This window comes from Notamacropus eugenii, chromosome 5 (assembly GCF_028372415.1).
Source record: "Notamacropus eugenii isolate mMacEug1 chromosome 5, mMacEug1.pri_v2, whole genome shotgun sequence".
Lineage (NCBI taxonomy): Eukaryota > Metazoa > Chordata > Mammalia > Diprotodontia > Macropodidae > Notamacropus > Notamacropus eugenii.
In genome coordinates, this window is record NC_092876.1 from 266975228 (window position 1) to 266988794 (window position 13567).

General features: G+C 35.1%; 1 protein-coding gene and 1 long non-coding RNA gene across 21 annotated transcripts in view; one reads left to right on the forward strand and one right to left on the reverse strand.

Moving 5' to 3' along the window:
* Positions 1-13567, forward strand: part of CCDC150 (coiled-coil domain containing 150) — a 150476-nt gene that overhangs the window by 57964 nt on the left and 78945 nt on the right. For all 20 annotated transcript variants that reach the window (XM_072612744.1, XM_072612747.1, XM_072612740.1 and 17 more), the window contains 2 exons: positions 2480-2593; positions 5536-5619. In XM_072612744.1, the coding sequence (XP_072468845.1) occupies positions 2480-2593; positions 5536-5619 (198 nt within the window). The remainder of the gene's footprint in view (positions 1-2479; positions 2594-5535; positions 5620-13567) is intronic.
* LOC140506036 (uncharacterized) overlaps positions 1-13567 on the reverse strand; it is a 33200-nt gene that overhangs the window by 8435 nt on the left and 11198 nt on the right. The window lies entirely within an intron of this gene.

Below are 13567 nucleotides of genomic sequence, written 5' to 3' on the forward strand. Positions count from 1 at the left end.
TCCCCCATGTACAAAAATATTATAGCAGCTCTTTTTGTGGTGGTCAAGAACTGGAGATCAAGGAAATGCACATCCATTGGGGAATGGCTGAACAGTATATGAACGTAATGTAATACTATTATGCTATAAGAAATGACAAACAGTTGGACTTCAGAAAAACTTGGAAAGATTTTTATGAACTTATGTTGAGTGAAATGAGCACAACCGGGAAAACATTATACACAGTAACAGTCACAGTATGTGAGTATTGTTTCTGATAGACTAAACCCTTCATAGCAATGCAAAGGACTCTTGAGGCAAAATGCCATCCACATCCAGAGAAAGAGCTATGGAATTGGAATGCAGAATGAAGCAGACTTTTTTCTCTTGCATTATGTTTTGTTTTGTTCTTTTCTCATGATTTCTCCCATTTGTTTTAATTCTTCTATGCAACATGACTAATGTGAAAATGTGTTTAATAAGAATGTATGTGTAGAATCCATATAAGATTGCATGCCATCTCGGGGAGGGAGTTGAGAGAGGGGGAGAAAATTTAAGACTTATGGACATTATTGTTGAAAACAAATAGATTAATTAAATTTAAAAAAAAAAGAGAAAAAAATCAGTGTTATATGTAGTATGTCCATAGCAAGTTATTAATTACTCCCTCTGCATATTCTCCCATTTTCTATGTTAATATATCTATATAGATATTTTTGTTTTCTTGTAATTTGTTTATATACTATAGTTCTTCCTTTAATTCAATTACTTCATATAAGTTTTTCTAAATTTTTTATTTGTCATACTTTTTTTTTAATGATACTGTAGAATTCTACTAAATTGGTATCACACAGTTTTTTCAACCATTTACCACCTTGGATTGCTTCCAGTTCTTTGCAACTATAGATATTGCTGTCATATACATTTTAGCAAATAATCTTTTTCCATTGATAACATCACTTTAAGAATATGTTCCTAAAATATGATTATCAGGTCCAAGAGTACTTTTGTATTTTGTGTCTCCTGATAGATTGCCTTCCATAAAAAATTTGCCAATTTATAATTCCATTAGGAGTAAAAAAAAAAATATCCATTTGTTTACAATCATGACACTGAGTTTGTCACTTTTTGTTGCTTTTTATTTATGTTGGGTATGAAATGGTACCTTTAATAGCTTATTAAATTTGGATAAGCATATTTACCTCCCCATGACATGGTTGTCTTACTTTCAAATATCTAGTTTGAGAAGAGAAAAGGCCCTGCCCCTGAAGCTTGTGACAAAAATTTGCCAAACTCTATACAATCCCAGTTAAGCTATCAAAATTTAAGATGGTGACTATTATTAACTACGAACTTCTTTCTAAACACTGTCAACTCTTTTTGGTATTAGAACATAGAATGCCAAATGGTAGATGTAGCAGCATCAAAGACTGCCTCTGTGAATGCACTGTATCAGCATAGAATTATGGTTTTGCCTATAGGGCTCCTTAACAGAGGTTAAGCTAAAAACTTTTTAAGCTTACTTTTAACAACATAGCACATTTTCAAAGAACTTTACCTTGACCAGTTTTCATTCAGTCAAAAGGCATTTATTAATCACCTACTTGGTATACAAAACATCCATTAAATCATCTTTGATCTGTTCTGAAAACTGAATAGCCAGAGGAGGCTGTGGCCTCACTCTCCCAGACCTTTCTTCTGTCACACATCTCTGGCATACTTAAAGTTTAAACTGCATGAAGTTTTGGTTTTAAACTGACTGCTACAACTCTCTGGAAAGTTTACTGATGCAGAATTAGTTGTGGTTACACCTTCTTTATTCTGAATAGGGCTTCCAGGTTAATTTTTACAAATTAGCCCCCCCAAAACTTTATTGCTACTAGTCCATGTTCCCTGACCCTGTTACTCCACCTGCCACTTGACCACACCAGACTCTTTGAAAACCCTGTATAAACTTGGGCCTATGTCTCTCTGCCTTTAGCTAAAGGGCATATCCTGCTTCTTCTACCAGCTACTCCCTGGATTGCTGCCCTGTGAGACAGTGGAGCCAAATGAGGCCACAAGTGAATTGTTGTTCATCTGTTCATAGTTTCTGTACTTGATGAGTATCAGTAGACCACATTCTAACCTAGAGACAAATTGCATCATACCATTCATGGAGTTCTGTCCTTAATTCACATGACAAAACAATCTAAGACAAATGAACTCTGACAAGTTATACTCCAGCTATAATTTCTACAATTTGGTTACATTCTGTAATTTGGACATGTGCTACAATTATACTTAAATTTAGCTTGAGCAAATATGTATTAAGTGCTTACTTACTATTTGTAACACCTTTTGCTGTGTCTCTCCAGATTGGCTATTCAGACCTTCAAAATTAGGGATAAGTCATCAAGTACATTAAATGAGTTCCATTTTCACTAAGACTTGGAATAAGAAAAAGGAGATAGTGTTTTAGCTCTGGAATGACTACTTTGTTTCCCTTTTGTTTTTAAAGCAAGAAATAAGTGCCTTAACTGGCACCCTACAGGCCCTGGAGAAGGAGAATAGGCAGTTGATAGATAGAATGACAACAATGGAACACCAAAAAGTAACTTCTGAAAACCATGAGGTATGTAGTAAAAGACTAGTATAATCTATGCTTTATGAAGTGGATTTTTTTTTCTGCTTTTACTGAAAGTCAGTTAGAAAACTAAATACAGCAGCGGATCCTCATAACATAAAAATAATTGAAACGTAGAAAGAAATTAAGATTTAGATTAGCTCTATAGCCAACTCTCAGTTATCTGAATCAATGTAAGAAGTAATGATAATAAATAACCCACAATCTGGAAAAAAAGCAAAAATTATTTCTATCGTATTTACTTTGGTATTTTTTTCCTCTCTGTCTCCATTTTGTTCAGTTTTGAATGAAGTTATTTTTTCTACATATAATTTTCCCCATCTAAATGTTAGAAGCAGAAGTGTTAAATCTATGAATTATTAACTGACCCCAAAGGAGAGATATGAAAAGACACTCTTACCCTACTCTTACAGAAGTGAGAAGTGCACAAATGTGGAACACTGAATATGTTTTCAGATATGTGTTGATGTTTTGCTGATTTTTTCCTCTTTTCTGCATTAAAAATATTGCCATATAGGATAGACCTCTGTGGAAAGGAAGAGAGAGAGATGCTGGTAGAAATTTCGACAAAAAAAATTACATGAAATACCTTTTAGTATAAGGTAAATGGTAGAGTAAATCTCCACTTAAGGTCATTTGTGACATATGGTCATGTTTTGTCAAATACTAGATTTGAAGTGTGATTTCTAAGGCTACTAAAGTAGTGCTTTCTTATGTGACTAGTTCAGTATCTGAAAATATTTTTATTTTCATAGCAAAGGCAAGTTTTTTAAAAGAATTACATGACTTTTTATGAAGCAGTCACAACCTACTTTTGACTTCATATACAAGGAATCTTCTATTTAATTAGCCAGGAAAAGTGATCTTCATGCTAGAAGAAATGGAACAAACAAACAAAAATAGGTAGCAGCCAGTAGAGACCCAAGGTCAATGGGGAGAGAGATAGTAAGAGAGTAACTCACTGTACTTGACGACTTCAGGTTATCTGACCCAGATGATTTAAATCGTTAGATTCCAAAAGACCTGACGTACGTAATTATTGAACTACTGCCAATAATCTTTGAAAAACTGTGGAAAATGATAAAGGTGCTTTAAGATTAGATATGGGCAAGTGTCCAGATTTTCAGATAGGATCTACCAACTCCAGGCCGATGAGTCTGACTTTTCTCTTCTTGGTAAAATAATAAAATATATTCTCAAAAGGATTCACTGTTTCCAAAGAGCCATCATGGTTTAATCAAAACAAGTCAAACTAGCCTTTATTTCTTTTTCTGACAAATTTACTAGATTGGTAGATCAGGGGATATTGTATATTTTTTGTTGTTCAGTCATGTCTTTGCCAAGAAAAGCCCAAATGGGGTCATGAAGAGTCAGATACGACTGATAAACAACAAAATTGGAGATAATCTTAGAAGAAAGGCACTAATGTTGATGGGAACTGGGGAGACTTCTTGTAGATGTGGGATTTTAACTGAGACTTGAAGTAATTAAGGGAAATGAAGGGGTAGAGATAAGGAATGGGGCATAGCCAGTGAAAATGCATGAAATCAGGAGATATTTATGTGAGTTAAATTATTCATTCTTCTATAATCAACTACAAAAGTAGATCAAAGTATCACCAGTTCAGAGCTAGAAGGGACCTTAAAGGCAATCTAGTGTGATCCTTTCATTTTAGAGACCAAGAAAATTAAATCCAGAGAGGTGACTTGCCCAAAATCATGGAACAGAAAATCAGAGCCAGGATTGAATGTAATAAGGTCCTCTAAGTACAAAACCAACTTTCATTTCTTTGTACTACAGTTTCTCCTATGTGGAAAAAATGGCATACACTTACCTTTTTTTTAGTTTACTTATTTTTATTTTTCATACTTTCAGTAACATTCACTTTATTATGTAGTTTTGCTTTACTCTTTACAGAGAGTATATTTTATGGAGTGTGTCAGGTGTTTTAGGGTAGTATCTGTGGTGTCAAAAATGTCTTGTTGATTTTAAAACAAAATAAACATATATTCTAAAATACTCCAATAGTTTAGTTTCCCAGACCAGTTCCCTATTTGGGGTATTCTGATGAAGCTATAAAAATTTTAATTTGAATTTCCATCATAACTTCCTTGTCTTAAAAGATTTCTCTATTTTTTCCTCATTATAGAAAGTGAAATGTCTCTAACATCAAGACAAGCTGGCATGATATACATGTCCCTGTGATCTCAGGGACATAGCATAGCATTGTTTTATGATATTTTGTGAATTATATGCAAATACTGCTTCCAACATAATAAAAACAGTGCACAAACCTTTGAGTTTGGTGTCTACTATGAAAAAGAAATTGATGTGTTCAAGAACAGTACATTTATGACTCTCAGGACTACCTCCTCTAGTAATCTTTTTGGATGCAGAGTGTGTGTGTGTTTGTCCTTCATTGCCACAGAAGACCATGCCATCAGAGAAATAATGACATGACTTGCACTTGACTTTGTTTTGAGTGAGGGAGGGCTGTGCAGGTCACCAGCCTCACTTCTCCTCCAGAGCCATCTGAATCCAGTGACCAGATATTCATCAGGATGACTGGAGATGGCCCAGGATGAGGCAGTTGGGGTTAAGTGACTTGCCTAAGGTCACACAGCTAGTGAGTGTTAAGTGTCTAAGGTGAGATTTGAACTCAGGTCCTCCTGACTCCTGCACTGGTGCTCTATCCACTGCACCACTTAGCTGCCCTGGATGCAGAGTGTATTCCCCTGTGGATAGTGGTTTAGGGGAAATTAAAGAGGCAGCAATAAATAATTTAGCCAGCTTTTGGTTTTATCACTTTAGGGGTGATGAGAGATTTCTTTTTTTGCATGTAGAGGTCTCTTTTCTATGTTTTTTAAACTATTAATATGTATTTTCAACTTTCTGGGCTTAAATATACATGTCTTTGCTTATTTTACCAGCATACCCAGCAGCAAGTGGAAAAGGTCCTGGGAGAAATTACTGATAGTAAGAATAAACTGGCCTATCAGAAAGGGAAGCTCCAGGTATAAGATTTGTCAAACTTTGCTTGTTTCCATAAATATTTTTTCTCTATACACAAGCTAATGAAATCCACTGTAAATGCAGTTTTGCAGTAATTTTCTCAGAAAATATAGAGCACCTCTTGTTCTTTGCTTGATTTTTTTTTTAATTTAATACATTACTTTTCCTAATAAAAATAGCCCAGGGAATTATGAATCTAGTATGAATGGAGTGAACTTGGCCTTCATTCACTTATTATAAACAAGCATTTATTACAGGTTTCTTATATACCAGACATTATGCAGGTGCTGAGAATACAAATATAAAAGCAAAAGCAACCATGCCCTTAAGGAATTACATTCTGCTGTTGTATGTGGTGTATATTTTCACATAGTAGTTTCAGGGAAAACGGGCACCAACAACTGGGGGAATTAGGAAAGGCCTCCTGAAGGACAGGGAATTGTACGGAGTCTTGAAAGGAGCTAATGATTCCCGCAGTCAAAGCTAAAGAAGAAGAACATCATGGAATTAAGCGATAGAATCTCTTGGTACAGGGAAACCTAGGTAGACAAATTTGAATGGAACTTGAAGTATATGAGGATGAGTAATATGTAATTATCCTGAAAGGATAAATTGAAGTCAGATGAAGCAGAACTTCAAGTGCCAGAGGCATTCTTGAAAAGAGAACTGGAAAAAAAGAGGACTAACATCGTCAGATCTGTAGCTTAGAAATGTCAATTTGGCAGCTTTATGGAAGATGTTATGGAATTAGGGAGACCAATTAGGTCATTATAAAAGTTTGAGAGAGGTGATGAGGATCTAAACTAGAGTGGTTGTGATATGATGGAGGAGAGGGAATAGATGCCAGAAATGTTGTAAAGGAAGGATTGATGAGTCTTGGAATTGATTGGCCTAGGATGAGTGAGAGTGAATAGTCAAGAACACCTAAGTTGTGAAGCTTGATTACTGGAAGGATAACAGAACCTTTAAGAGAAATAGGCAAGTCAAGGGGAAGAATAATGATAATAGCTCACATTTATGTAGCATTTTAAGATTTAGAAAATTATTTCCTCATAACTACTCTTTAAAGCGGGTATTTTATTCTGAGGTATCATCCCACACCTATCTGATTGGCTAATACGACAGAAAAGAAAAATGACAAATGTTGGAAGGACATGTGGGAAAATTGAGATATTAATGCGTTGTTGGTGAAAGTTGTAAACTGGTTCCACCATTACATACAGCAATGTGGAACTGTTCCCAAAGGGCTATAAAACCATGCATACCCTTTGATTCAGCAATACCACTAATAGTTCTATATCCCAAAAGAGATAGAAAACAAAAATGAAAAGGACTTATTTGTACAAAAATATCTATAGCAGCTCTTTTCTGGTGGCAAAGAATTGAAAATTGAAGGGATGCCAATCAATTGAGGAATGACAAACAAGTTGTGGTATATAATTTGCTATAAGAATGATGAGCAGGATACTCTCAGAAAAACCTGGAAAGACTTACATGAACTGATGCAAACTGAAATGAATCAAAGCAGAACATTGTACAAAGAAACAGCAATATTGTAAGATGATCAACTGTGAATGACCTGGTTATTCTTAGTGATCCAAGATAACTCAGAAAAACTTAAGATGAAAAATGGTATTCATCCCCAGAGAAAGAATCTGTAGAATCTGAATAGAGATCGAAGCATACTTTTATTTTTCTTGGGTTTTTTGGTCTATATTTTCTTTCACAACATGACCAATATGGAAATATATTTTGCATGACTATACAGGTACTATCTATGTTAAGTTGCTTGCTTTCTCAGTGAGAGGGGAAGGGGAGAAAATTTGGAACTCAGAATTTTAAAAACATGTTAAAAATTGTTTTTGCAAGTAATTGGGAATAATACTAAATAATTTTTGTAAAATTAAAAAGTGGGTAGCTTTAAAGACAAGCTATTTTACAAATAAGTTATCTCATTCAGAATATACATCTATTAATCTGTCCATTAATTTAATATAAATTACATGCCACTTATTAGCCAGGCACATTTGTAAAAGAAAAATTTTGAAATAATAAAATAGTACAAAATATTCATTAGAATGTGATTAATTTTTTAATTTATTGATTTTACCAGTGTCAAGAAATGTGGTCTGAGAATACTCAGAACTTTGAGAAACAGACTGTTTTTTTTTTAATTTCTTTCTTTCTTTCTTTAACTTTTAACATTCATTTTCACAAAATTTTGGGTTCCAAATTTTCTCCCCTTTTGTCCCCTCCCCCCACCCCAAAACACCGAGTGTTCTGATTGCCCCTATCTGCCAATCTGCCCTCTCTTCTATCATCCCTCTCTGCCCTTGTTTCCATCCTCTACCCCTTTACCTGTATTTCTTATTTCCTAGTAGCAAGAACAGTACTCGACAGTTGTTCCTAAAACTTTGAGTTGCAACTTCTTTTCCTCCCTCCCTCCCCACCCCTTCCCTTTGGAAGGCAAGCAATTCAATATAGACCAAATCTGTGTAGTTCTGCAAATGACTTCCATAATAGTAGTCTTACACAACACTACTATTATGGAAGTCATTTGCAAGACTGTTTTTTTAAAATTAATTTATTTGTTTTCAGTTTTCAATAATCACTTCCATAAATTTTAAATATTCTCACTTTCTCTCCCCGAAATGGCATGCAGTTTTATATGGGTTCTACGCATACATTCTTATTAGACACGTTATCATATTAGTCATGTTGTGTAGAAGAATTAAAATGAATGGTAGAAACCGTGAGAAAAACCAGACCAAAACAAAGCATGACACAAGAGAAAATGGTCTGCTTCCGATTGGAAACAGACTTTTTTAAATATAAAAGATAACTGACCAATTAGAGGAAATATTAAAGGAAAATCCATGTGTAGAATCCTTAAAAAAGTAATAATTTTGAGTGCTATTGTAAGTGGAATACTACACATATTATAAAAGAAACCTTTTAGTATTGAATTGGAAATGAATAATATAGAATTCATCAGAATTAATTATTATTTTTTTAGGAGTTCAAGTAAAGGGGTTGAAAAGGAAAAATTAGCACTTTGAAATTGTTAGAGTTTAAGAATATGTTTTTCATACCCACAGTCATATCAGTAGCTGTTGCTCTGATTTCCATTATATGGGTCTAATTCAAATTTACAGTCTGAATTGAGGAAAAAGATAATTTGGAGAAAGATTATTTATATTACTATAGGCTTTTTTGTATTTCCTCAATGATAAAGGGCTTGTTTATTATTTGTTTATATGCCATGAGACATTTTGAGAAATTAGGTAAACTAAAAATTTTTTACTGCCCTTGGTCTAATAGAGTTAGCCACTCTTTTGTTTCTTTTCACTTTAAAGACCACAAAAACAATACATTGGAAAAAGAATAGTCAAGTTTGCCCTTGTCTCACTGGCAATTTTTCTCTTTTAAAATTGGGGTTTTTCATGATCTGTAACCATATAGCATCAATGGAAGGATAATGATGTTTAAAGAAGGGTGTTTATGTCATTAAAAAGCTTCTGGGGGAAAAAAGTTTCTGATTGTTGAAAACATTACATAGTTTCCCCAATGCAATTGATACCGTTCTCTTCCTCCTAGTGTCTTCTAGGCCTAGCTCATTGTCCATCAGTAGTACCTAAGGTATTTATATACTGAAGGATGGTTTAGTGGACTGTTTATCGAACTTCATATCATTACCTAGACAACTGACATTCCTAATCCATTTTGGTTTTCATATGTGGATTGTTAGTTAGATCTCTTTAGTAGCTATGAAGTAATGATGCATTCTCTGAATTGCAGAGAATCTTGTAGGTGCTCTGTAATATTATGCAGATTGATCCAGTCAGCACAAGCTCATCAGCAGGCATGAGGTACTATTACCAGAAGTCCATTTCTGGATGAAGGACTATGTATTTTGTCTAGCCTTCACAAGCTTTCAAAACTCTTCAATCAGAAATTAAGCGTACAAGACAAAGCAATTATAGCGTTCTTAGTAGCTAAAACACTAGGAAGCCCAACAATGTAACAACCTGGTTAAATCAGAGAAGGCTGATCCCCAGAAGGCTCACTTCACTATGCCTTGCCTTCACTCACCCCCACAGTCTGGGAGTGTGACACAACCTATCCCACCAACTTCTGCTCTGGAATCCATTCGGCAGTTTTCTTGCTGCTACTATCAGCTGTCAGTACAGTTTGCCCCTGCCCCACCATTCAGTGACAACTAGTAACAAACCTCAACTCTGTCCATCCTCTCATGAAAGAAGGGGAAGTATAGGAAAGTGGAAGTACGCTCTGCCTGGGGCAGTAGCTCCTTGGAGCAGTGCTCAACCAGAGAACTAAAGAATACAGGAAACTGGGATAGGATGCAGGCATGTATGTGGGGCCATACCAGGCCTGAAGGAAAGGGGACTGGCATCCAGCAGAGATCAGTTTTGGTGCTTCCCCAAAAGTCACTTGAGTCAGGGACTGGGGCTGGTTAAAAATAAAAAGGTGACTTTCCCAATGTGAGTTGAGCCAGCTATTTATTCTTGCCACTGGAGGAATTCATAGTCAAAAGGGAAAGAAACAGAAAATGAGTAATAGAAGAATATCAGGAAAAAGGACTGAAATTATCAAAGATCTTGGGAGAAAAACAAATCAGTTATAGAATTCAATCAGATAAATCAACAGAAACATATTTAAACATTTATACAAACATAAACATTTCTAAATAAAATTTGCAAAAACAAAGAAACCTGATTGGGCAGAGGACCCTGTGGATTCCCAAAAGAATATGGAATCATAGCAGGATGTTACCAGATGGTTCAAGAAAAAAATAAAAATCTTGAAAGCAGAATTTAAAAGGGAACAGATGTTAGGAATTAAACCTGCATAACAAAAATAATAGCAAAGTAGAAATACTTGAATCCATGGCAATGAGTTTTTCCAGAGAAATGAAAGAAAGCAAACCTGATTGTTAATACAATTGTATTTTAGTGAAGGATGATCTGGGAGGAGAGAAGCAATTTGCATTGTTAAAAGAACATATTCTCTTAAGGCAAAATGTTCTCCACATCCAGAGAAAGAACAATGGAATTCCATCACAGAATGAAGCAGATCTTTTTCTTTTGTATTATGTTTTGGTTTGTTTTATGATTTCTCCCATTCATTTTAGTTCTTCTATGCAACATGACTAAGGTGAAAATGTATTTAATGGGAATGTATGTGTAGAATCTATGTATGCCATCTCAGGGAGGGAGTCATGAGGTAAGGGGGAGGGAAGGGGAGGGAGGGGAAAAAATCTAAGATATATGGAAGTGATTGTAGAACACTGAAAAAATAAAAGAACATATTCTCTATTTAAGCCAAACACGTCGAACTCAAAGACAAGATGTGCAGAGACAAAATAAGAATCATAGTCCTCATGTAACATGACAAGTCAAAAATTTTTAACACCAGAGGTAAAACAAGAAAACTTTCTAGAACTATAGGGAAAACAAGTCTCAGTCAAAAGAAGCTGTAGACCATCTCTAGAAAAAAAAACAACTCATGCTTAAAACTGCAAGGCACATATTGATTAAATTTAACAATTTCAATACAACAAATTCTGCAAGCAACCAGACATTCAAATACAAACAGAAGGAAATTTAAATAGCATGGGATTATTCTGCACCCACCAAAACCTATAGAATATGTTCCAAAATGCAAAAGAGCTTGATGCAATCCAGCATTGAATAACCTATCAAATTGTACTTAATCATGAATGAAAAACAACAGATGTTCAATAAAACAGAAGCATTTGAAGCATTCCTACAAAAAAAAAAAAAGAAAACAGACAAGGGTAAATTATTCAATTTGTAAATGCCCCGGACAACAAATCACAAAAAGGTGAATAAATATAGCTACCAAGAAAACAAGTAACAAAATAAATTACCCCATCTGCTTTGTTGTTTGTCCTTCATTCTTGAAAAGGAGGGTGCATAAGCAGGGTGCTCTCTTGACTTGCAAGTGAATTGGATTTAAGTGAGGCAGGGTTGTATAAAGTCACCAGCCTCACTCTCTCCTCTGAACCCATCTAGGTTCACTGGCAAGATATAGATCAGAACGGTTAGAGATGGCCCCGGATGCCGTGGGACACCGTGGCCTTTTTAAGCTAAAGTCTTTCCCAGGTCTCAGTTTGTCTGAGGCAATGTTTATTCAGTAATTAAGACTAGGTAAGAAATGAGGCAAAGAATGATCTCTTTTGCCTAGTCAAAAAAAAAAATCGATCTGAGAAGGGAAGACCCTCAGCCCTGCCTCCCTGAAATCCAATTCAGTTGCAAGTCAAGATATCACCTGACCTTCCTGATGTCATTGGTCCTCTTGTAGAACAAAGGACAAACAACAATCTATGACTAGTAGGAGCTGCCCCACTGGGTACCCAAGTGGTCAGTTCCAATTGGGCAATGCCCTATCTCTAGAAACTATTAAAAGCAAAAGTAAAAAAACAAAGAGAAAGACACCTATAGAGTTAAAAACACCACAAAAATAACAACAAAGGTATCAATTAGAGATTTCTTTCTAAAAGTACCCAAAGGGTTAAAGGTGAAAGGGGAACAATAGGAGAATGGTGCAAGAATACTCTTGAAACATTATAGACTAATATCTTAACCAATTGCCTTCTCTTGGGAACACATATAGTCTTGAATCTGTTTTTTGTGGGAATAAACAACAAAATGGAAGAGCCCATAAAAGGGAAAGGGGAGGAGAGAAGATTGAGAGGAATGAATGATATATCCTTAGCATGTCTTTGGTAAATAGTGAAAGGAAAAGAACACCTACAGTCTCTTAAAAAATGGTCAAGAAAGGGGTCTATCATAGAATAGATGAACTGGTAAAAAGAAGGATTGAAATGAGGGGGAAAGAAAGAGTAAAACCTCAGTTCTCTGTTGGGAGTTAGTCCCATATAAGAGCACTTAAATGAAGGGAGAGATATTTTGTAATAGGAGACAGGAGCATTACAATATATATCTACAGGGATATGGCTCTCAAGAGATTACCTTTGAGAGAGTGTTATGCCTCCAGTGATGATATCCTACTTCAGGAGAAGAAGAATCAGTGGTCCTGGGACAACTAGCATCCAGAAGAGTGAGACAGAGATTTCATGGCAAATGGGAAGTAGTATGATCATGGGAGAGCAGAGAGAGGGTTGATATGGACCATGTAATTAAGGACATAAGGAAATTTCTGCCACGAGGCCATACGTATATTCTATCACAGAAACTTATACTTCTAAGAATTGGACAGAATGACATATGAGAAAGGTGACAAGATCTATGAGGTAATAACAGAAATTGTTTAGAAAAAGTAACTAAAAATAGGTACTTTAGAAGCTTTGCTTCTGTGAAGAACACAAACACTAAAGCTGGAAGTAGGTAAGTAGAAGAACCATGACAGAAGAATAAAAGGTAACAGAAGGGAAAGAAAATTAAGGAAGAGAATGAGGATAGTGGACTTTGTTAGAAAAAAAGTGCTGTAAGGAAAAAAAACTAAAAAAAGTTGAAGTAGAGAAGAGAGTAAAGCTTTTAATTAACTGCTTAACTGAGAAAAAAAGGAGTAGATAACTAAATAAAAGACAGGAAAAAAAGAAATAACTAAGTTAAACAAACCCCCAAAACTAGAGGAAAAGATGACAAACACAAGGAAATGGGGCTTGAGAGTGAGAGGAAGAATAGGGTTGCCTTAATTAGAGAAAATTGGAGGAAATATACACCTAGCTCATAGCTTTTTATATGTGAATGGATTAAACCAATAAAATGAAAATGGCAGGTTGAATAAGAGAACAATACTTTATAATCTCTTGCTTTCAAGAAACTTACCTAAAAAAGTAAAGATATACACAGTAAAAATGAGATGCTGCAACAAAATTTACATGCTTCAGGTGTATCAAAAAAACAGTTGTAATCATGCTATTAGACAAAGCAAAAACAAAAA